The sequence below is a fragment of the Xiphophorus hellerii genome, chromosome 11, assembly GCF_003331165.1.
Source record: "Xiphophorus hellerii strain 12219 chromosome 11, Xiphophorus_hellerii-4.1, whole genome shotgun sequence".
Lineage (NCBI taxonomy): Eukaryota > Metazoa > Chordata > Actinopteri > Cyprinodontiformes > Poeciliidae > Xiphophorus > Xiphophorus hellerii.
In genome coordinates, this window is record NC_045682.1 from 10,263,741 (window position 1) to 10,286,769 (window position 23,029).

Below are 23,029 nucleotides of genomic sequence, written 5' to 3' on the forward strand. Positions count from 1 at the left end.
ATCTAGGAACAAGTAGAACACATGTATGTAGATGTTTCTACATGCATGTGACATATTTCTTCCAGTACAATTAATTGTATAAAAGAAAGTGTGTAATTTGTGTTTTTCAGAGCTGCATACTCTGTGTGTAAACTCTCCTTTGCTGCAAAGAATAAATTCACAGACAGTTTTCTTTGGTTCCAGAACTTGTATTAAAAATTCTACAATGTATGAGTAAAAGATTTGTTTATGCAGCATGTGCACAGGTTGCAAGCACACCACTTGTGCAATGTAACATAAAGAGAGCATTTTTCTCAAGCCAGTGGATGTGTCGAAATTGCAGGCGATCTTTGACCTCTGATGAAATTAGGTAGAGAGATTTTCTGAAAAGAGAAATGTAGAGCTTGTAATGGCATCAGGGAACACAAAGACATTTAAAACATAGGAAACTAATAAATTGGGCGCACATGCTCATCTACATATCACAATGAAGGGTTTTGGACTTTTATTAAAAATAATTTCAGCTGGTAGAAGTTTAATAACTTCTTGTTTTTGATTAGACAGAGGAAAAAATAACACAAAAGGTGACTTTGTACATATATTTCTCCTTTTTTAGTCAAATATATTTCTGGAAATAGAAGGACAGGAATAATCTCTTCCAGAGTTGGCCAATGCCTCACCCTAGTGGGTAAGCTAGAAAAAGCTAATGGAAACATTTACAAACAGCACTCATAAAAAAGCATTTCGGTTCTGTGTGTTACGTAGAAGAGATAACGACAGTTTGTATTATTTTACAACTCCATTCAACTGAAGGACAATAAATTCAACATGAGACTTAAGGGACTCAATTGTAAGAAAATACTCTTGTTCGGTTTTTCAATCTAGAGCATGTCATTATTTTCAGATTTTAAAAATAATTTACGTAGAAAAACATCTTGCTGTCAACGAAGTTGACCAACAACAAGTCAGTTAAGTGATTAAGAAAAAGCCCCTGGAGGGGTTTTCAGAAGTTAATAGGGAAACAAGAAAATAGCTTGTAGGATTCAAACCAATTTGAAGCTTCATTTTCTGAATGTGACTCTTGAATTCACGAATCTCTATGACTGGCTCATTTGGGATGAACCACAAATCCACAGTTTCTCACTTCCTGCACAGATTTCCCTGCAAATAATCATTACCCAGTTAGCACAGAGTAACATTGCTGTGAATGTGTTGTCAGCTGCTGCTCTTCTAAAGAAGTTTTAGTTTTCAACAATCCAATCAAACAACAGGAAAAGCAGGTATGTTGGCTCAACTGTGCAACTTTACAGTTCACATTAATTTCAGTTCTGGTTGGCTGATGACGGTTGTGTTGGTCTTTCGTAAATAGATAAAGGAGAACAAAGGGAAAGCTCTCCTTTCTGGACTTCTGTTAAAACGAAGACAAAGTTGGAGTTGAAACTAGAAAAATATTGTCTAAGACGTTGAAAGCTAAATGTTTCCTCAAGTGTTAAGGAAACATTTGGCTTCCTTAAAATGGCATCTGCTGAAAACATTCAAGACTGAAAAAGTAATTGTATAATGTTTTATTATGATGGTTCTTGAACAAATTATACATTAGCAAAGTACAACAGCATAGAATTTCAACTGTTAAAGTGAATTTTGTGTAAAATGACGTATTGTTTGAATTGGGATATGCATAAATTGCATAAAATCTTGTATAATTTTTATAAAATGTGTTCAGTAACGATCCCTGCTCCTGGTGCGACTGTTAACTTGTTTTGTTTTTAAGGATAGGTTGGTCATTTTCTTTATCTTTACACTTTCTTGTAAAAAAAACAAAAAAAACAGTAGATGTATTATGAAAATCAAATAGAACACAGTGCATTTTCATTAGCAAATATATACTCACTGGTATACCTGACCAATTTCTTGTTAACATGTGTTAAATCAGAAAGGCGATGATAAATTGCAGGCTCAATAAAATTGCACACTAACAGATTGAGGATTGTGGGAGCAACGTGTCCTTGTCTGGATTTCAGCTGCATTCGGCTTGTAGGATTTTTCTCTACCGGTGGGAGCGCTTTGATTTATCATGCCTTTATCAGTGGTCTGGGGGAGACTTTCTTTACAAACTTTGGTGTAAGCATCACAGCCTCCCTGGATGTTACTGCTGAATATTTCCACCCCTTTATGACCACAATGTATCCATTTTCCTAAGGGAACATTCTGCAGCAAGTGCACCATGTCAAAAAGATCAAACGATCACAAACAGGGTTTCTTGAAAATTATGAGTTTGTTCCACCTCAGTAGCTTTTACAGTCACCAGATATGAATACAACGGAGCACATTTAGAATGTGCATTACATTTCAGGTGTGCATCCAACAAATTGGTGTGATGCTGCTGTCATGTCCACATCGACCAAAATCTGAGGAATTTTTCTGACATCTTGTTTCAAAATGGTTCTTTAAGATTTGGATGAGGTCCACCCATCTAAAAATGGCTCTCTTTTATGAAATGCAGCTCTTTTAGTGCTGTTTTGCTACACATGAATTTTTCCTCTGGTGAAGAATCCTGAAACGTAAAAGTGTAGAAAATTGTGGCTCTCAAGAGCCTCCACTTGACTTCTTTTGACACTCGGAGGTTTTACAGGATGTACCACATAATTAAATTGTCCAGATGCTGTCGCATGCGCCGCTCTGCAGTGGTATTCAGAAGAAGTTAAGATTGCAGTTCACTAGCTGGGTAGGGGACTATTCATGTGTTAAAGTGACCTGGTAAAAAGACTTGGAACTAATTGAGAATCAGTGAAAAGCTGATGTTTAGACTCACTCTCCATCCAAACGGATTCATTTTTCTTGTAGTGTCAGAAAAGAATGGGCAGAAAATTCAGTTTCTATATGCAAAGTTGGTAGAGATAGGAATCAAAAAGGGTTACTGAGACATTCTCCTTATCGCCGATGATCTGTAAGTCCAGGAACACCTGGAATATATCAAGCTTTGCCAGGTTAATGATCAGTTTTGCAACAGGCCCCACACGTCTCAAGAGTCTCAGGTGTTGCGTAACACCATACCAGATCCCCTGATTTATTTATGCTGGAAAACTAAAGGAAAACCACAGATCTTTGCTTTCACCAAATTATCAGAGTTTAACAAGAAAACACAAAATCAGTCAACAAATAATAATACCCCAGATATTATTCCATATGTCCCTCCATCACAGTTTCTGTGGTTTTGTGTTATTTCCATCAAAGGTTATGAAAAAAGAAAAACATTTTGATGTCTTCATGTTTTCATTTTTATCATTTCAAAGCTAATCTCTACCTGGAGTCATAAGGAAACATCAAAGCCCTAAAAACAGGAATAAAAAGAGTCTTGTAAAATGTGGCGTTTCAGCCCTCCATCCACACCCAACAGGCTTTAGTGCAACTTTAATGGCCATTGCCAATAAAAAAAAAGATTCTTTGTGTTTGCACATTATAACAGCATGACAATAAAACGAGGAATGGAATAAAATCAGGGGTGGAAGGACCGACAGGGTGTTGCCAGGAACAGGTAAATAAAACCTGAAGAAGGAAAAAAAAAGTTATTTTGGGGCCAAGAAGTTGTAAAAGTTTCCTGTTGGGCCGTTTAAGAGCGGCTGAGGATTCAGACCGGCTTTCATAGCCTCACATTCACACACACTGATCACAGCAGGGAAGGCTCCGACAGATAAAATAACAAACACAAAGTTAAAGGTGAGTAAATCTTTTTTTTTTTTAAATACCACATAGATTGGAAGATTTAAAAATTTACTTTATTTGCTTTTTCCACTTAATTTATCAATAAATTCTCATTGTGATGGCAAAACCTTATCTTGCTTTGCCATCACGAGCCACAGTTATGCCAAAGATCAAACATGTTTCACTGATATATTTTTTTTCAGTTTAAAAATAAGAAAGATATTCAAATGAAGCAACTCGAAAAGAAAATTTGTTTCCCAATCAGTTCAATAAAATACGGCAGTTTTGACCTTTGCTTGACCTTTTGCTTTAAAAGAACAGGTGAATTGATGCTCGCATAGAAAAAGCTATGTTAAATAGTTAAACTGTTTAACTCTTTTATACACTATTGGCAGTGCCTGCATTGTTTAAAATACTTTATCTTTCTTTATGATGTCAAAATGATTGTTATATCATAGGTTGGCATGCTAACGGTTATTTTCCATTGCACCTGGAAATAAAAGCATTCTTTTCTTTTGTGGATTATGTTACAATTTTAATTGAGCTGGAACTAAAGCTGATCCAAGCTGTCATAAGGGTTTTTAGACTGGAGAAGAAATCATGGACAACAGTCATTAAAAAAGAAAACACCAACAAATACAGAAAGAGATTTAAACACATAGTTTGGGTGTTTATTCGAATATCATTTATTTATTTAGGTTTACATGAGAAGACCGTCAAAATGAAGTTAATGGTCAGTATCGCTCTTTTATTCTTGCTGCCCTCCTATGCAAGCCAAACATCAGGTAAGCTCCACCACTTTACCTACATAAAACATTTGTTCCCTCCTTCTTGGTTTCCAACTTATCATTCTTTCAGTATTTGATGCGTCAAACCGCTCACTCGTATTTCTTCTTTCCAAGTCGTCCACATCGAGTCCACCCCCAAACCAAGCGCTGATGGGGTAATCCAGACTGAGACTGAAAAGATAGTGTCTCTGGTCTGTGTTCTTACTGGCACTGTCGACAATAAGGAGCTGGAATGGCGGAGGAATGGCGCTGTGATTAAACTGGATGATGGAAACAAGGAGAATCGTAGCAGCGTGTGCATCAATCCCGTCATCTATAAGGATGAGGGCGCCAAGTTCACCTGCCAACTGAAGAGCAATGCCTCCCATTCGGCCTCGGTCACCCTCAATGTCACATGTGAGTCCCATTAAAGGATTTTTATACTACAATAATAGTACTAATCATGAGATGTACTTAGAAAATAACAAGTGTTAGAGATTAAAAGGTTGAGATCATTTTAACATCTTGGTTCATTCTAGCATGATGTGGTAAGGATTCAACTTTGCTTTTGACTTTTGAAGGCCTTTGTGTTAAACATGGTTTCAGTTTGAGAATATTTTTAGCACAGTTTTTCTCATAAAACTATTAATTTTTGTAGTTTTCTTGCTATTTTTATCTATGGAAAACCAGAAAGTCACTTTACCATCAGTGTAGATTTCCATCAAGTGCGTCATCCTTCATTGAGTGTAGTTATCTAAGAGCTACACTAAAATACATAAAATAAAAAAGTGTGTGGCAGATTGAATGAGTGAGGAGGTGATTTTAAACTATGAGAAAATGAAAAGAATTACCCCAATATTATCCATCAAAACATAGATAATTGTATCCTTTTGTAGACTGAAAATTATTGTGGTTCTTAGTTTTGATGCATTTAATAAAGCTGTGGAAAAAAAAAAAGATTTTCAGTATTTGACATGAGATGTTCAAGACAAAATTGGCCATTTTCAATCTCAGGCCAGTTAATTATTTCTAAAAAATCAATCTTCTGACTCCTAAAACAAATCTAAAAGAAACAATTTATGACTGATGCATCTACTGCTTTGGTTGAAATTACTTCAGTAGTTTCCCTTCTTACACACCGTGTATTGACTGTAAAGGTGTGTAGTTTTACTTCAACAGTAGTAGGATTGTGTTGTAATCCGAGCAGTATTTTAGGATTTTTGGAGAGTTCTTCTATCATCTATTGGTCTATGCAACATGTTACATTTGAGCATTTTATGACTGTTTATGAAAAAGTAAAGAACAAAATGGCACTGCGTGGAAGCCACGCCCAAACAGCCAGGACAGCATAAAGGAGCTTTTGTTGTTGTCATTGTTATTATTAGATATTGCCATGTGTCCCTTTGATTCCAATTCAAAAAATCAGAAAAAGCTGTCCTAAAGATGCAGCTGATTGCTGCCTTAGAAGAACTGGATGAACATCACAACCCTATTAAGTCTGAGCTAATTCCCCGCACCAAATGTTCAGAAGCATGTTAAACCTGCTCATTTGTTTTAGTGTCGATCGTTTTTCTTCAATTTTGCTCAGATCTCGCCGAGATCTCTGGTTCAGAGAACGTTACGCTGGAAGAGGAGGAATCACTGGACCTCCAATGTGACATGAAGGCCAACCCTTTGGTAACGTCAGTGACGTGGAAACTAAACGGAACCCTAGTGGATCTATCGACAGGTGGCTTTATTGTATCCAACAACGGCGTTAACACCAAGCTACATGTCAAGAAAGTAGACAGAAGCCTGCATGAAGGCGAGTACCAGTGCACGATAGCCTCTCCCGCCTATGAAGAGCGCAGCAGGACTTTCCAAGTCACTGTCACAGGTAAGTTCCCCCGCTGAGTGCTTCAAATGTTTACAGAAACCTGTGTACAAGCTACATAAATAATACCCATAATCTGATTTAATTTGCCTTTGTCCACAGATAAGACCTTAAAGTTCCCACTGATGCCGATGATTGCGGGGCTGGTGGTGGTGGGCCTCACGGCTCTTCTTGCCATAGTTTCACGATGGCGGATAATTGCACGGGTAACTCACGCAAAACAAACTCAAACATTACTCATTCGAATCTTGCAGCACAAACTTCTTAAGAGTTTCATTCTCCTTCAACAGTGGTTCAAAAAGTGATCCAAAAGAACCTGGTCGTCTGCGTTGTCATCAAGTGAGACCGTCGATGAAGCCTTCTGCATGGTGCAAGAGATTTTGATCACCCAGTTATATGGCTTTTTCTTATTTGATTTCTTACATTTTTGGACTTTGCCCGAAGCTAGACGCTCTCCCCACCTAATGAGTAAACAAATAAATAAAATAGTTGTATTTCCTGGAAGAATTGAACATATCAGTCAGTAAGTTTTAAATGGCATTAAGTTATTTTAGTTTCATTTTAATAGATTCAAACAAGATTTGTTATTCTATTGTGTTTCCATTATTTTCTTTTTAGTTCAGGCTACAATCATCACGTTGTTCCCTTGTTTCTGGGGAAGACAGAAGAGTTGGCTTTCCCACACTAACAGTTCAGTAAGCATTTGTCCTGTGCTAAATATTCAAATGTATGTCAAACTCTGACAAATGTACAAACTTGTGTATACTGTAAGGGATATAGGAAACACACTGTAATGAGGGATTTCAGAATCATGTAATGAGGCATTGAATGTACTATAACCTGCTGTCACGGAAGAAATAAACCTGTTCCAGAAAGAAAAAAACTAAATTATTCATGAATACAATTTAAGTTGAGCAATATTAAAAGAAATACAATGCAAATACAGAGTCAGCAGAGAAAGAAAGGATTTAACTTAAGTTAATATGACTGAGTTTGTGTTTGATGCTTGGTTAGGACAAAAAAAAAAACAAAAATAAAATTCAAAATCAAGCTGTGTTAAATTTTGGTTTGGAATTAAACTGGGTTTTTTCATTCTAGCTTAGTAGATATAAATATTGACAACTTTTGACGTTAGCAATGATTTAATACAAAATTCATATCTTGACCTGTTATTTAGGGTTGATATAGTTAAATCAAGAAAGGTACTTCCAAAAAGAGATTGTATTTCAAAAATGTTTTTTTTTTAAACTATTGACTCTTTTTACATTTTAAATGCAGGGAAAGCATTTAAAGGTATACATTTTCTCTTTAAACTCTAAGCACTTTTTTGAATTTTTAAATATCTAACCTGTTTATCAATGCAAATGTGTATTTAATGTTGCTTGTTGTAGTCAGTTGCCATCATATTTATGTATAGTCGTATAATGTATAAGTAGAAGTACTCATATTTCTTTTTTTGTACAAAGTATAGACAGAAATCAGTGATTCTCAAGAAACTGTGCTATCAGCTATAAAAGACAAAAATCAGTAGCTCTCTGATTGTCCAGATAACCATTTTAAAGCCTCTCCTTGTGTAATAACATCCGAATTTAATTCAACCAGCATAATATATTTTGGTGTCTTGGAAAGCTTTATTTTTTAATGTAATTTCTCTGAGGTCCACATGTCCACTGAACTTTAGCTCCTGACTCAACAATAAAGCCCAGGCTTGTTAAAATCATGTTATACATTTACTCTTAATGTGACAAAAGGACAGGGATTATGAGGTTGTGTGGTTCAAGGTCTGGATCTTTGTGCTCCTGCCCATGAACAAACACTCTGGAGGCTTACATGAAAGAAGGCAACACCAGCTGTTCTGATGTAAACCACATGTTGATTAAATAAACAAAACTAATACATATTTGCTGTGTCATATGACTTTTTTGGGGGACAGATGAATGTCATATTATTTTAGAATTTAATAAAACACAGAGTTGAAGAAGAAATCTCCCATGGGAAAGCCTCAAGAGTCACAGCCATGTTTAAAAACATACACATCTTCATGATGTGTATGAAGACCTTGTGTTAGAATGGCCCTTAGCGGCTGGTTTACAGAGGAGTATTGAGGCAGAGAAATAGTGCAGACCCACCGGGTGTTTATTCTCCAACATTTAACTCATAGACATTCCTGCTTACAACGGCCATGGGGCTCAGCGGCAACCACACCTAACCAACCTGGTGTGGTTGGTGTGGTTGCATGCAGGTTTTTATAGTTCCTGGCTGCTCCAATTAACAACCCCACCAAGAAACAGGGTAGGACAAAATACATGTACACAAACAATCTTGACAAAACAACCAAATCTTCAACACAATATTAACAAACACTTCGTTTTTAAGCAGCCGTTTCATTTCTAAAAATACCTTTCTATAAATATAAATCCAATCATTAAACTTCTATCGCTCCCCCTCTTCCATCTGCGTTGGTCTCCTCTGTAACCTTTATAAGGTGCTCAGGCCCCCTGGGGAATCTTTTAGCCTGAACGCCCTGCAGAGGAAGAGACAGAGGTAAGCCACATCTACACAAACATTTCAGTGTATTTCAGTTACAAGACCTAACAGGACACCATCAGTTCCAGCTGAGATGCCACTGCACAAAAACACACAAACAATAAAATATTACAACCTGTATCTGTCTCTTCTCATTCAACACACCCTTTTAAGTTTTCATCCAAGTAATGAAGACCCTTCATTACACCTTGAGAAACAGATTTTTGCCCTCTGCCACATGGCTGCCAAATCGCTCCGACCCTTGAAAGCATTTCACACACAGGTTTAAAGTGGCATCTGCCAATCGCTTTACCTTCAAACCTGTCTGTGGAAATTAGATTAGATTCACGTTTTAGTGTGAACAAACAAGCACCAAAAAAAATCTAAAAATATAATACAAGCCTCACACGACTATCAAGAAGGGCTACTGCCAACAGGGCATTTTTTTAAAAAACATTACACTGCAATAATAAAAGGTAAATTAGAGATATCAGAGTAAACATAGACTTCAAGGTTCCTTAAGGAACATCTGACTGTATTCTGTAGTTTCTGATCAAGTTAAATAGTTGAAAATGTCATTTGGTGATAATATCAATTATATCAACACTTGGGTTTCAAAATAAAATTATATTTCATCATGAAACGTTTATTTATTTGTTATTGCTAGTTTGTGTTGTTTTTTTTTATTTAAGACAAAAAGGAATGGCTTCTAAATAAATGGCATTCTCTGGTATTATTGAGGCTTACTGGTTTAAATGTAATTTACGTTTAAAGCAACACATGAAGTATGTCTCTTTAATTCCAATGTGGCAAATCGACCTCAATCCAACTATGTTGTTATGATGTTCATTTTCTGAAATGTTATTTTTACAAGATGGAAATGCACGCTTTTCTGAAGGTTTTGTCTCGAATACTGTTCTCTAATATCCTGGATATAATCAAGACGTTTTTGGTAAATGTGAAACAGGCTTTAAGTTATTTCAATAGTGATTTTTTTTTTATCTTGGATTTGTGTACAGCCTATTTCTTATTTTTAAATTGTGAACATTGAACTTAACTGAGGCAAGTCAGCGGTGCTTAGAGAAGTCTTGATTCAGATGGTTAGGTAATAATCAGACCTGGGTGTTGCTGGTAGAGTCTTTTTTATTTATATAATTAAATTTTTTATTGATTTTCTGAATATAATGTCACATAAAACACAAACAGTAACCAAAACAAAAAAAAAAAGCTGATGCACCACCACACCCCGAAATTCCTGGCAAATTTTTAACTTTTCAAGAAAGAGATGTTTTTAATAAAGTAGTTTTCATCAATTGATTCATGATTTAACAAGAAGGTGTTGGTTACAATTTCACTGATGGCCAGATTATTTTTGAATGCTGTTATCTCCTTAAACAATAAAATGAGAATTTGAAAACTGCTTTTTGTATTTTCTTGGGTTCTCTTAAATTGATGTTATTCTAGTTGTTGTTGTTGTTGTTTTTAATTATCAGTTTGAACATTTGAAACAAAAAAAAGCAAAAACAAGAAGGAAATTTCTCCTTCACAACAGGATGTTATTCCTCTGTTCTATAGTTATATTTTGATCCTCTTCAAATACATTTGCACCATTTATGTCTTGTAAAGAACAATCATTTTTTTCACCAATATGAAAAGTGAAAAAGGCATACATTAATTATTGGACATCTTCAACGTTATAATTAAGAAAAATATTTTGTGGCAGGTCATATTTTGTGATTTTGTATCTCTACTAAGTATTTGAATTTAAAAAGTATCAATCTTAGTATTCAAGAATTTTCCCAAGAATGTTTGTAGAAATATTACTTCTGTTTTTAAACTTACTTCCACCCATAACATATTAGTTTTCAAACTTATGCCAAATTACTAACACTAGGATGATTAAAGATAAAACCATATGGCAGAACCAATTCCCAATAATATCTTGCACTCTCATTACATTAAAACTCTTCAAAATTAAAAAGAAATATGAAAACTATGTTGATTTAAACATCCATAAAAAGATAACTGAAATAACTGCAAGAAAAGCGAAGCATAAAAACAATAAAACCATAAAATAATTTTTTAAAAGGATAGTAAAACACAATAAAAAAAAAAAGAAAGGGTGAGTCAGAATAAAAGTACTAAAATCTTACCAAACAGATTGGTAAGATTCCATCTCTTTACATAAACGTGACCAACGCAACGTGCTACGTCATCGTGCAGCGTGGTGATGTAGTTAACACGCTGTGGTCCACCGCCAAATTCAAATTGTAAGGAAAAAAGGGGGAGAAAGGGAGCAGCTGCAGCAGAGGACCGACGATTATCACAAGTATCTGTTCGGGGTGAGTTATTTACGCTGTGAAAATACTTTTTCCCTTTATCTGACTTTTAAAAAACTGCCTCTAGTCGTAGCATGTCGAGTTATTATCACTGTCTGCGTTTTCCCAAAAAAACGGGGTTGCTTTATAAAATGAATATCACGAACAAACCCCTCGCTGTTAATGCATCTGTGTTATTTTTAAGCTTGACGCGCGGTTGCTAAGGAATGTGAAAAGTTTGTAACTTTTAACGTAAAGCAGGGCGTAAAATCTCAGTTATTCTTTGTTCTGGGTGTGTTTGGAAAGCAGTTTCTGTCGACTGGAGTTTAACAGGGCAGGGCAGCCTGCACGGCAACACACACACACACACACCCACACACACACACATTGTTTCAGACACATTGTCTGCAACAACAAAAGAAAGTGAGGCTCACTAACATGATTATCGCTGCTTGATTGTGAAGGTTGTTACGGGTCATTTTTTCACCTTCTGAATATTTTCTCACACTTCTTAACAGTTTCTCTTTGAAAATGTCTTTAAAAAAATAAAACATTTGTCGATAAAATGGTCTAAAAAATGTTCTACTTTGTGTTTGTTTTACTTTTTGTTTACTTGTTAGTGCTGCATTCGCCTGTTTTCCCTCTCCCACTAATTTGGGTTTCTGGAAAATATTCTCGGTGTGAAAAACGTATCTGAATTGTTTAACCACCCAAATCAAGATTGGCTAAATCTTGATTGCCTGATCAAGCCTTTCCTAACAATTAGTGATATTTGGTTTAAGTATATGCTGTTTGTTGATGCATTCATGGACTGAAGATGGTTGGAATTAGTTTCCTGCATGTCATGAAAATAAATAAAAATGATTGGAATCTTTTCTTCTTTTTTTTAGGATTAGACCTACCAATCAATAACCACAGAGAAAAAAAAAATCATGGATGGGTTTGGAAGAGCTGTGGTTGGAGTCTGGCGGGCGCACACAGTCCTGGATGAATCTGATGGAGCAGAGAGCTCCCCAGAAGTTCCTGATCGTTTCCGTAAGATGCCCTCCTCATCCTCCCTCGGCTCCCTGCGGATGTCCTTGCGGAAGCGGCTGCCGCTCCGGTCGGTCCAGGCAAACTCTCTCCCGGAAGCATCAACCACAGAAATCCAGAAGCAGCAGCAGCCCAAACCCAGCACGGCCCGCAAGCTCTCCCGCAGCGCCAGGAACTCCATCAGCGAAATGTGCCAGGTGAGTGTTTGCATCGGAGCTTGACCTCTGTGTATGTTATGCATGAAGTTAAGTGGCTTCGTTTAATTGCCTCAGAGGTTTCAAAGGACCAGAGAGTTTTCACGCGAGGAGTGCTTGGTGGCCACCCCGGGTCGAGACCCAGAAATTGCAGGTGCATCATCTTGCACTCCGCGGCGTACTCCTCGTCGAGCTGCAACACCCAGGCGCACCCCTAGATCTGCTGCCAAACCCGGCCGCACGCCGGGGTCTAGAGAACGAAAGACCCCTGAAGCGTCTGTACGTGGGGTGAGAACGGGGAGAGGCAGGAGGCAGCTGGTCCGAATGGCTGCGCTGCGAAGTCCCTTTTCTTCCCCAAACACAGAGAACCAGAGAATGTGAGTTACATAGTAGACCTTTGGGGATTTCTTTTTTAATGCTTTATTACTTAGTCCTGATTTTTAAACCCTTTTTTGCTGTACTTTTGTTTGTTGTTGTTTTTTTTTTTTAGAAAATTTGACAAAGATTTGGAGTCTGTTTCCAGTGGAATCAGAAGGCTCAAACATCTGTCCAAGGCTTTTGATGACATAATCCGAAGAGAGGACAGGTAAAGTTATGTTTTCGCTAAATGGGTGTTTTTATTTAGTTTTGTTTCTCTTGGCAAGTCATTTTTTTTATGATATAGTAATGAACATTTGATAAAGAGAGTATCCTCTTGTAGCTGTCTGAGAAGTGTCAAAGGGTTGTTGAGGCGGGTCCGGAATCCAGTCCAGATTGTGAGTCTCCAGGTTTCCTCCCCTTCACCCGTCCCCTCAACATTCTTCCCGCCTCAGTTTGAAACAGTGCCTCTGTTTCTGGTATTCGGATAAGTGGGGGTGGTGGGCGTGGGAAATTGGAGCCAGATGAAATGACAAAAATGTGGGTGCCTTTTTTTTTCTATTCTTTTCTTGTGCATCACTTCCTGTGTTGACATTCAAAATCCAAAAGCCCTGCCAGAACCGTAAACAATCAGACACTGTTAAAGGCGGAGACACATGAACAGTGAGCTTGTGTGATATCTGCTCAGGATACAAGCCGCTATGGGTGATCCTCACTGTAAAATGCATATTTAGAAGTGTATTTCTCTACAGGGAGCTCACACATCCCCTGATTGTGGAGTAGGATCCAAGGTAACTCAACTCCTGGAAAGATGTTTAACCGAACCTGAACACTGTTACTAATTTCAGCATGAAAATGCATGACGGCACCCCCTCCCCCCTCCCATGCCTATCTGTGTGGCTTCACAAACTAAGCCTTGAAAATCTAACATTCTAACAGTTTGTCACTTAATGAATAACTCGCAGTTCAAGCAAGGAAGGTTTTTTTTTTGTCACGTTGCAGTTATGCTGCAGAGAGCTTGGAGGGACTTGATATTTTAAAACTCCTGATGGAAAGCTGTGATATTAAAAATCTGTCATGTCAAGTGTCACAGATATTGTTGCATGTACAAATAATTTATGATTTCCTTTTGTTTTGGTTTTAAACTTTTTTTATTTATTTTTCTTATGGCAGGATATTGTTTTTGAAACTTATTTCTGACTGTCCAGTCCCACATGGTTTATATAAATTCATCATAGCCATGAATGTCGTATTCATTTTGGGTGAAATAATCATCTTTATTCAGAATAATGTTTTCATAGTAGATTTTCTCCAAACGGGGTCAACATTTTTTATGTTTTCCTATGTTCATCTATGCCCCCTAATATTTTTCTAAATGTAATTTAGCAAATTTTGTCTTGACAAGATCTCTCTTTTTTTTTTTTTTTGTACAGCTTGAAATAAACTTCTGGCATATTTCAGGCTTGATATTTGACTGCTCTTCTTGGCAGAACTGTAGAGCTCATGTAAATCAGTTAAATTCCGACATTCATATTTATAATGATGCCTGTATTGATTAAAGAGATTATAGATGGATAGATATATTAATTAAATACTGCAAGTCCTGCTTTTGTGTTTTTGACAGGCCTGGTTCAAGCAACTGTCCTGGAGGGGCGATGATGAGAAAGTTGGACCCCAGTGGGAAACTCAGTCGGTCCAACCTCGCGCGCCGCGCATCAAATCTCTCAAACACACTGGGAGGATGGGCCAACACAGCTGTGAACACTATCCGGAAACCAAACTGAAGCACACAGAGCCTTCAGTAGCCATGTTTTAAAGGTGTTATTGTGGCGTCACTGTTACATGTACTGAGAAACTTTCCTATAGCTGCTTGATTTTTGTCTTCTATGTGTGTTTAGCATTATTTGTGAGTCTTGTGTTTACATGTCTCAGGTTAGCTCTGTAGGGTGAACATCCTCATAACTACCAAAGGGATTGTGATGTTTAAACAATATATTTTAGTTACATATCCTAACTAGTATAAAGAAATGCTGCACTATATTCAGACTGTAGCTGTAAAACTAACACTAAGTGTTCTGAGAGAGTACAGGTGGTTTGTCTTTACAATATATGTGTATGTAGAAATCCTTATGTTTTATATTCCTTTTAATAAACCAAAATTTTATATTTTTCCTTTTTTATACATGTGTAACGGGACCTTTTTTTTTATATAGCCTGGGTAATATTTAAATGGACACTTTCTAGCAGAGGTTGTTGCTTGCAATGGTCTGTGAATGATTCATGCTCCAATACAGTACACATAAATCATCAGATAATGTGATGGGGGGGAGAGTTAAAGGCTCATTACCAGATGATGGCAGTGATGATGATGTTATGAAGAAAAATCCAGTGAGTTATTAGTGTAGTGACAGCCTCAAATGAAGCAAAACGCTTTTTTTTTTTCTTCGCTGTGCTTCCTTTTTCTGAATTAATGGGGAAGAAGGGAGAATCTGTGCCTAACTGTGAAAATGAATTGGACAATAAAAACTGCAAGTCAACAATACAAGTCTCCTTTTTTATATATATAAACGACATGTTGGGTAACCTAAAACTGTTGTAAATTATTTGCGTGTTACTGGTATCATTAGATCTTAAATCTTGAGTTAATTTTTTTATTGTTTTCTAAATTAATAGTCAAACATTTTGGTTAAGAACAAAGGGGCTTGTTTTTGTTTGACAAAATGAAAGGCGTTCAATTTGATAGTCATTTATTTTGTCACGCCGCTAATGCAAATGCTTTCTAGAAATCCTGAGTCGATACCTTGATGAAAGCAGTTTGTCGTAATCACGGCAGCAAGTTTTTCCAATAATGTATCACCTCTGTACATCCTAAAACTGAAATTTCTCCCCAATTTTGGTAGAACAGTTCCAAGTCAGTCAGAATAGATGTAAAATGTCTTTCCAGTCGGATGAAATCTGGAAGGACATTTTCAGTTGCATGTAGATATGAACACGTGTGTTTTTAATATAAACAATACTGCTTTTCTGAAAGATTGACCCTGTGTAAAGCCCTGTTTCTGAGTTTATTTCATAACAGTTCTGTCAGATACTGAGTTATTAGCATGTCGTGAGACTGTCCTATGAGAACAGTCTTCAGTCAGAGGCCTCTTCAGATTTGTTGCTAGACTGACTGCTACCAGAGATCCTTCCTCCCCACATTGTCCACACCTATTTGAAGATACTGGATATGAGGTACAGTGACATTTAATTTTCCCTTGGGATACATACAAATATTTTCGAAATTGAATTGAACTGTGGAAAATATTATAGCACTATTTTTGCCACACGGTAAAATGCATTTTATGAGAAAAGGCACCATCAGTGGTTAAAAGCTGAGCATTTTTCATAGTAAAGACTATACTTCCCCCATGTGGTGTATCCTGGTCATATCATCTGAAAGAAGAACCACTCGGTTTGTCCCTTGTTGGTTCCCGTTAGGTTCGGATTGCACCTCCTCTGTCTCTCCGGCTTTGTACCCAAAGCTGAACACACGCCGCGGATAGCTTCTCCAGGACACCGGGGCTGCATAGCGTCGAAGAATGGCTCTCCACGTCCCCAAGCCCCCTGGCTTTGCCCAGATGTTAAAGGATGGCGCAAAGGTCAGAAGAAATCGGCATGTAGATTTCTTGGAGTACTTTAAAGAGGGCAGCATGGAAGTTAGCATGCTAGGCTACGGCTAGCCATGAGTTAGCATGTTCATTCACAGTCATGTGGGAGCTTTCTAGAAAGAGGCAGGCCGCTTGAAGCTGGTGGTCCCGCGGCCGTAATCAAAGACAAAATTCAGTTTCTTAAACGCCGTTGACATTTTTTTTATCAGCGTACATGTCAATATCTACGTCTGTTGGTTATATGATGCTGCAATGATGAATGATTATGAAGCTGCAGGCACACCCTGTTAGCCTTCAGCTAGCTGTCAGCACTGAGAATGATGCTGTGAATGTCTATTACATCCTGTTATGGCTCGTTTCACAAAATCACCCATAAAATTAATCTTTTATTGAAAAATAAAACAGTTTCTTTCTTTACAAGTTGTTCCACTTTTCACAAAGTAGATTGCCGCGCATCTCACCCAGGCTTATATGTATCAATTCATATTTATTTTTTACAACAGTTACTATAACAAGTTTCCTGCTATTTTTAAATTTTGTAATTAAATTAGAATTTTTCATTTTCCAACTCTAGCAAAAAATATTTAAAGACCTTATTTTAATCATTGTTCATTGTCCCTTTAATTAAAAAAAAAATGAGCAAAAGTGGCTTTCTGTGTTACATTTATTTATTTGTGGATGCCGTCATTTATCTTAAATGTTCCGCAGTACAACATAACTTTTTGTGCAGCTTACTGATTATTTTGGCTTTTAAGTTACAGAATCACTAGAAGCTTCTTTTTGTTTTTTTGGCCATCTTAGTTTGACGTTTTAAATTGGACCTGGTTTAGATCCAAACAAAGCTATGTCACACACAGTTGTTAAATATTCGGAAGCAAAACAGAAGTATCTCAGATCTAAAATTGTAATTAAAAAAATCAGTATTTTTCAGGTTTGACAATCGTTTTGGTGACAAGGTGCCAAAAAAAAATAAGAAAAGGAGCTCTTTATCAAGTTGCTGGATTTGGAATCGGCTTCGAAAGTTTACTTTATTATTTTTTAAATATACATGTAATAAAACACCACTAGTCAGCTGTTTCACATATGTTGGAATTATAATATTTGTTGAGATCCTAGTGTAAATTCATAGTAAAAGTAACCACAATTTTTTTTTATTGATACAGTAGCTGAAAATTTCCCTTTGTTTGTGAAAGGCACAGTGTAACTTAACAAAACGTTTCTTTTGTCAAAACAGCACTTTTCAGGACTTGAAGAGGCAGTCTTTCGTAACATCAGAGCTTGTAAGGAGCTTTCTCAGACCACACGCACTGCATATGGACCCAATGGTAGGCATTTTCCTCTGACAAAAGTATATTCACACAAAGAGATTAAAAATCTAGTACAAAAATCAGATAGGCAAATAATAACCTGTCAAATGTTGCAGGTATGAATAAAATGGTCATCAACCACCTGGAGAAGCTGTTTGTCACCAACGACGCAGCAACGATCCTCAGAGAACTTGAGGTGGAGACTCTCTTCTAATCATCATGTTCTGCCTGCTCAAAATTAACTGAAAAATTAATGTGTTAATTATTTCCTCTGTTCTTGCTTTTATTTTCTTTTCCAAGGTGCAACACCCAGCCGCCAAAATGATAGTGATGGCGTCCCACATGCAGGAGCAGGAAGTAGGCGACGGCACCAACTTCGTGCTGGTGTTCGCCGGAGCTCTGCTGGAGCTGGCTGAAGAGCTCCTGAGGATGGGCCTGTCTGTGTCAGAGGTGATCACATGCAGCTGTTGAACATTGTTGTCGATAGCTGTGTTTACATTGACCATATATTGGCCCAAATTAGAATTATGAAAATAAATTTGCTTAATGATATCACGCCAATTTTAAAAAAACAACAAAAAACTCATGTTCTTTGATAAAACGTTTTTGATCTAGGTTGAGGTGGTTTTTCGGCTGCATAGAAATTTCTCTATTTTATGCAATTGCAATAGAAGCACTTTTCGCATCATGCGAGTCATGTGATCAATAGCCTGATGCTTACTACTGGCAGAAAAGACAAAGAAGACGACAGGAAGGAGGATACTGATGCAGCAGGTTTTTTAATGACTGATCATGTGTGACTTTATTGCGTTTCGTATTTAGTGGAAACACCGCTGTTGTGAAATTGTGTTTTTTTGGACATAAGCGGAATATCAACAAAGTTTGGCGCACATTTCTAATGAAAACAGTGAAGTTGGAAACTAGTAATTAATGGAACTATATTTGCTCCTACTTATAGATATATTACTGCTAAGTCATATTCCATTTTTAGAGACTACAATAAAGCGTTTGATCACATATACTTGTTTTTTTACATTGCCTATAACGCCAGTGAACGTAGCCATAGCTGTGTGTTTAACAGCAGAAAGCACATGCAGCTCTTCCCCACTCCATCACCATAATGTTTTCGTCTGACCTCAGGTCATCGATGGTTATGAGAAAGCGTGTAAAAAGACTCTGGAGATCCTTCCAGACTGCATATGCTCCTCTGCCAAAAACCTCCGTGACATTACCGAGGCCACGGCTCTCGTCCGTACAGCGGTCATGAGTAAACAGTACGGTAACGAAGACTTCCTCGCCAACCTCATCGCACAGGCCTGTGGTGAGTTGGCAACTTAGACGACCTCAATCAGCTCATTTGTAAAAATGTCTTGACAATAGTGTCTGACTCTGTTCCTTGTTTGGTTTGTTTTTCAGTATCCATTTACCCAGAGTCCGGCAGTTTCAATGTTGACAATGTCAGAGTTTGCAAGATTTTGGTGAGTGGCTGTTTTTGTTTAATATTGTTTTTTGTTTTTTTTAAAGTTTGAGGTTGTTTTCTTACAAGTGTTTGAATCTGTTTTGTGTTTAGGGTTGTGGAGTGACAGCATCCACTGTGCTGCATGGGATGGTTTTTAAGAAGGAGGCAGAGGGAGACATCACATCTGTTAAAGACGCCAAGATCGCCGTGTTCTCCTGTCCCTTCGACTGCCTGGTGACAGAGACCAAGGTAACAGACTTTTAAAAAAATATATATTTTTTTGTTGTTATAATTCTTTCATTCTGCTGTATTTGTGATTGTTGATGTTTCTTTGACTCGTTAAATTCGTCATGGCCTGTTCAGTTTTATTGCCAAACCAGATACAGACTCAAAAAAGCCCATTTACTAAAAGAATAGCATCAGAACAGTAATTAAGCCAAAATGGTGGGAAAAAAATATAAATGCATTATATTTGTTTTCCAATTTTGGGAAGAAGTTGAATTATTTGTTTATTTGCATCTTTTAATGTATTTCTAATATTGTATAAAAAAGCTTACATGGTTAACTGAAAAATCTACAGGAGGTGTCAATTTTTATCTGAATAAGCATCGATTACTAATATAATCGTTGTTGCTGCTCTAATAATTAATGCTCATGGAAACTATATCCTCGTGCATTACGTATATGACAAAATTAACAGTCCATGTGTCTTCATGTTTGCTCACATAGCTTTGAGTTATTAAAATATTTTATAGCAAATCATTTCCATCTATTATGAGTCCCACGTTTGAATTTCTGTTAAAGTAGACAGCAGCATTTTAATGTGTCATGGCCTAAATTCTATTGAGGTCTCTTGGTTGGTTCCTAACTGCAGCGCTGCTTGCTCCACAGGGCACAGTGCTGATAAATAATGCCCAGGAGCTGATGAACTTCAGTAAAGGGGAGGAGGACATGATGGAGGCGCAGGTGAAGGCCATCAAGGAGACTGGAGCCAACGTGGTGGTAACTGGAGGCAAAGTGGCTGACATGGCTCTGCATTACGCCAACAAGTACAAGCTCATGGTGGTGAGGTAGGAACACAGAGGCTCAGGTGATGAGATTTAAAGTGAAAGGGAAAAAGGAGCAATTTTAAAACAATTAGAAGTCCTGAATTTTATACTGAGAAAGTGGGTTACAAGTGTAAAACTAACTTTCCCTGTTAAAGTGTAGGACACTAAAATTAGAAAGAAAAAAAAAACATTAGTGGTAAAACCAATAAATTAGCGGAACTTTGGTTTGGAAAATTGCTGAACAATGGTGCAGTGTCCTGCAGACAGACTGAAACAAAGTAGATATGTTTGGCCATAATGCATGGTGCCATCACACAAAATATGAACACATCCTTGAATTAACCTTGAATTGAAAAAAAACATACTTTCATTTTTACCATAGCTTTATTCTCAAGTTTTAGTTCTAAATCTTTCTTGCAGACTGAACTCCAAGTGGGATCTCAGAAGGTTATGCAAGACCGTGGGAGCTGTAGCTCTGCCCAAAATGGTTAGTTTACTCATGTTTTACCGTCTTTAGATTTGGGAACTGTAACCAAACTAACCTTAACGTCAACCACTCTTAGACGGCTCCGACTCCGGATGAGATGGGTCACTGCGACAACGTCTACCTCACAGAGGTGGGAGACACTCAGGTGGTGGTCTTCAAACACGGCAAGTCTCTTTTTGTAAAATCCACAAATTCAGACCAGATTTATCCTTTAGGACTTTTATGCGTGACTTATTGTTTCCTGCGTTCTTTAACAGAGAAAGAAGATGGCGCCATCTCGACGGTGGTAATCAGAGGCTCCACTGACAACCTGATGGACGACATTGAGAGGGCTGTGGATGACGGTGTTAATACCTTCAAGGTTCTGGTCAAGGTAAGTAACTTGTAGAATAAGACTGTCAGCTCAACAGCCGTGAGACGGGTACTACCGTTTCCCTCTTTTTCTCCCTCTGCAGGACAAACGACTGGTACCCGGAGCAGGAGCCACAGAGATCGAGCTGGCCAAGCAGATCACCTCATTTGGAGAGGTAACAGAGAGTTGAGTTCTGCTGTTTTATCATTTGATGTCCACATCATCCCAGCCTTAAATAAATAACCTGTCTCTGTCTCTGTAGTCCTGCCCTGGGCTGGAGCAGTATGCCATCAAAAAGTTTGCTGATGCCTTCGAGGCGTTGCCGCGGGCGTTGGCCGAGAACTCCGGAGTGAAGGGGAACGAACTCATCTCTAAGCTGTATTCTGCTCATCACGAGGGAAACAAAAACATCGGTTTTGACATCGAGGTGAAGTGATGGAGATTAACTATAATTTCAAGTTATTTTAATAAAAACCTACTATTTGAAGCAACTCATGGTGTGGCTGCCCTGTAGGGAGAAGGTCCGGCTGTGAAGGACATGCTTGAGGCTGGCATTCTGGACCCCTACCTGGTGAAACACTGGGGCATCAGACTAGCCACCAACGCTGCCATAACAGTGCTGAGAGTGGATCAGGTCTGTATAAACACATGAAAAATATAAAAGTTACTCCAACTGATATCGAAAGGAGTTGCTTTCTAAAGTCGCTTAATTAAAAAACAGATTGATTAGGTCTTTCCTTTCATAAGGATCTTCTTCCTGTCGACATGGTAATAACTTATTTTTTTGCAGCAGTCTAATGAAGAAAGTCCAGATAGATGATTTAGTATGTATGTATATGATCCAGATCATCATGGCTAAAGCTGCAGGGGGACCCAAGACTCCCAAACAGAGAGGCCACTGGGACAAAGACGGTTGGGATGAGGAGCCTGATCATTTTGAAACCCACCATTAGAGGGCGTACTTGTATACATAAAGCGCTCTGTCAGTAGGTCTCCGAACAGAAAGGTTGCTCGGTCATAGAACGCTGACGTAGTGTTTGGACTCTCACTACTAATGTTGAATTTCACCCCTACACGTTTTTAAGAGATTTAACTTTTTCCAAGTGTGTGTCTAACAACACTAGGTTTGCAGCTGTGTGGAATTGCACAAAATAAAGAATGGTGTGATGGCATGCTGCATGTATGACTGAAAACAGCACAGGATTATAATCTTGTATGTCATGTAAATCAAGAGAGTGGAGAATTTTGAAAATGATTCCATTTGAAAAACATTTGCGATGCTCAGTTGACTTAGAGATTTTTGATGTATAAATATTAGCACTTGGACTGGAATGAGAAATTGCTAAACCTGACCTTTTAGAAACATATGGCCACATTAAAACTTGTCTTGTGACATAATCCGACAAGGAAATTCACTTTCCTCAACTTACCTTCAGGGATTCCAGCAGCTGTGTTGAACTCAATGCTCTTATTTACATTTAGAAAAAATATTAAATAACATTTTTTTTTTCTTTTTCAGATCATCATGGCCAAACCAGCAGGTGGACCCAAACCTCCCCCAGGCAACAAGGACTTTGATGATGATGACTGAACATAAAGCTTCCCATTTTAAGTTCCTGCTGCATTCACAAACCTTTTCAACTTGTTTATTTAAAGCTCAACTGTTTGGTTTATTTTGTAGACAACCTCTGGTTGCATTGATCAGCATCATATGTGAAAGAAGAAAGTACAGATGGCTCTGTTTGCTTTTTATGTTCCTACGTCCCGAATAAAAGGCACTTGTGCTGTCAACTACTTGCTTGGATTTTCCTCATTTTGTGGTTTTGATATTATGCAGAGTATGTTTTTAGAAAACAACTCTTTGACCTTTTTGATTTTTTTCATTCCACAACCACATTTGTGTTGTATATTTGCTGAATCAAATAAATAACTGCTTTTTCACTAATGTTTTCTAATAAATCTCTTCAGATTTGTTAAATG

At 37.6% G+C, this 23,029-nt stretch overlaps 3 protein-coding genes across 6 annotated transcripts; all 3 read left to right on the plus strand.

Moving 5' to 3' along the window:
• The first annotated feature begins 1,914 nt into the window (after positions 1 to 1,914).
• Positions 1,915 to 8,221, plus strand: tmigd1 (transmembrane and immunoglobulin domain containing 1). The gene is made up of 6 exons (XM_032577327.1): positions 1,915 to 3,696; positions 4,380 to 4,466; positions 4,584 to 4,865; positions 6,037 to 6,324; positions 6,424 to 6,527; positions 6,612 to 8,221. Exons 2-6 carry the CDS (start codon positions 4,403 to 4,405, stop codon positions 6,624 to 6,626), a joined length of 753 nt encoding a protein of 250 aa, XP_032433218.1. The 5' UTR covers positions 1,915 to 3,696; positions 4,380 to 4,402; the 3' UTR covers positions 6,627 to 8,221.
• A 2,843-nt stretch (positions 8,222 to 11,064) lies between these two features.
• On the plus strand, positions 11,065 to 15,288 carry pimreg (PICALM interacting mitotic regulator). 2 transcript variants are annotated; one of them, XM_032577397.1, is made up of 6 exons: positions 11,065 to 11,189; positions 12,056 to 12,394; positions 12,470 to 12,768; positions 12,882 to 12,977; positions 13,501 to 13,539; positions 14,373 to 15,288. In XM_032577397.1, the coding sequence occupies exons 2-5, from the start codon at positions 12,098 to 12,100 to the stop codon at positions 13,529 to 13,531; spliced, it is 723 nt and encodes a 240-aa protein (XP_032433288.1). In that variant the 5' UTR covers positions 11,065 to 11,189; positions 12,056 to 12,097; the 3' UTR covers positions 13,532 to 13,539; positions 14,373 to 15,288. The 2 variants fall into 2 exon arrangements, with proteins under 2 accessions (XP_032433288.1, XP_032433287.1); XM_032577396.1 differs by lacking the exon at positions 13,501 to 13,539.
• A 935-nt stretch (positions 15,289 to 16,223) lies between these two features.
• cct8 (chaperonin containing TCP1, subunit 8 (theta)) lies at positions 16,224 to 22,844 on the plus strand. Of its 3 annotated transcripts, none has more exons than XM_032576842.1 (16): positions 16,224 to 16,386; positions 17,630 to 17,720; positions 17,819 to 17,898; positions 18,003 to 18,152; positions 18,843 to 19,023; positions 19,119 to 19,180; positions 19,273 to 19,410; positions 20,053 to 20,231; positions 20,631 to 20,697; positions 20,774 to 20,861; positions 20,955 to 21,070; positions 21,153 to 21,224; positions 21,312 to 21,476; positions 21,564 to 21,683; positions 21,895 to 22,035; positions 22,569 to 22,844. In XM_032576842.1, the coding sequence occupies exons 1-15, from the start codon at positions 16,327 to 16,329 to the stop codon at positions 22,000 to 22,002; spliced, it is 1,677 nt and encodes a 558-aa protein (XP_032432733.1). In that variant the 5' UTR covers positions 16,224 to 16,326; the 3' UTR covers positions 22,003 to 22,035; positions 22,569 to 22,844. The 3 variants fall into 3 exon arrangements, with proteins under 3 accessions (XP_032432733.1, XP_032432735.1, XP_032432736.1); XM_032576844.1 differs by having other exon boundaries at positions 21,895 to 22,031; XM_032576845.1 differs by lacking the exon at positions 21,895 to 22,035.
• Positions 22,845 to 23,029: the final 185 nt, after the last annotated feature.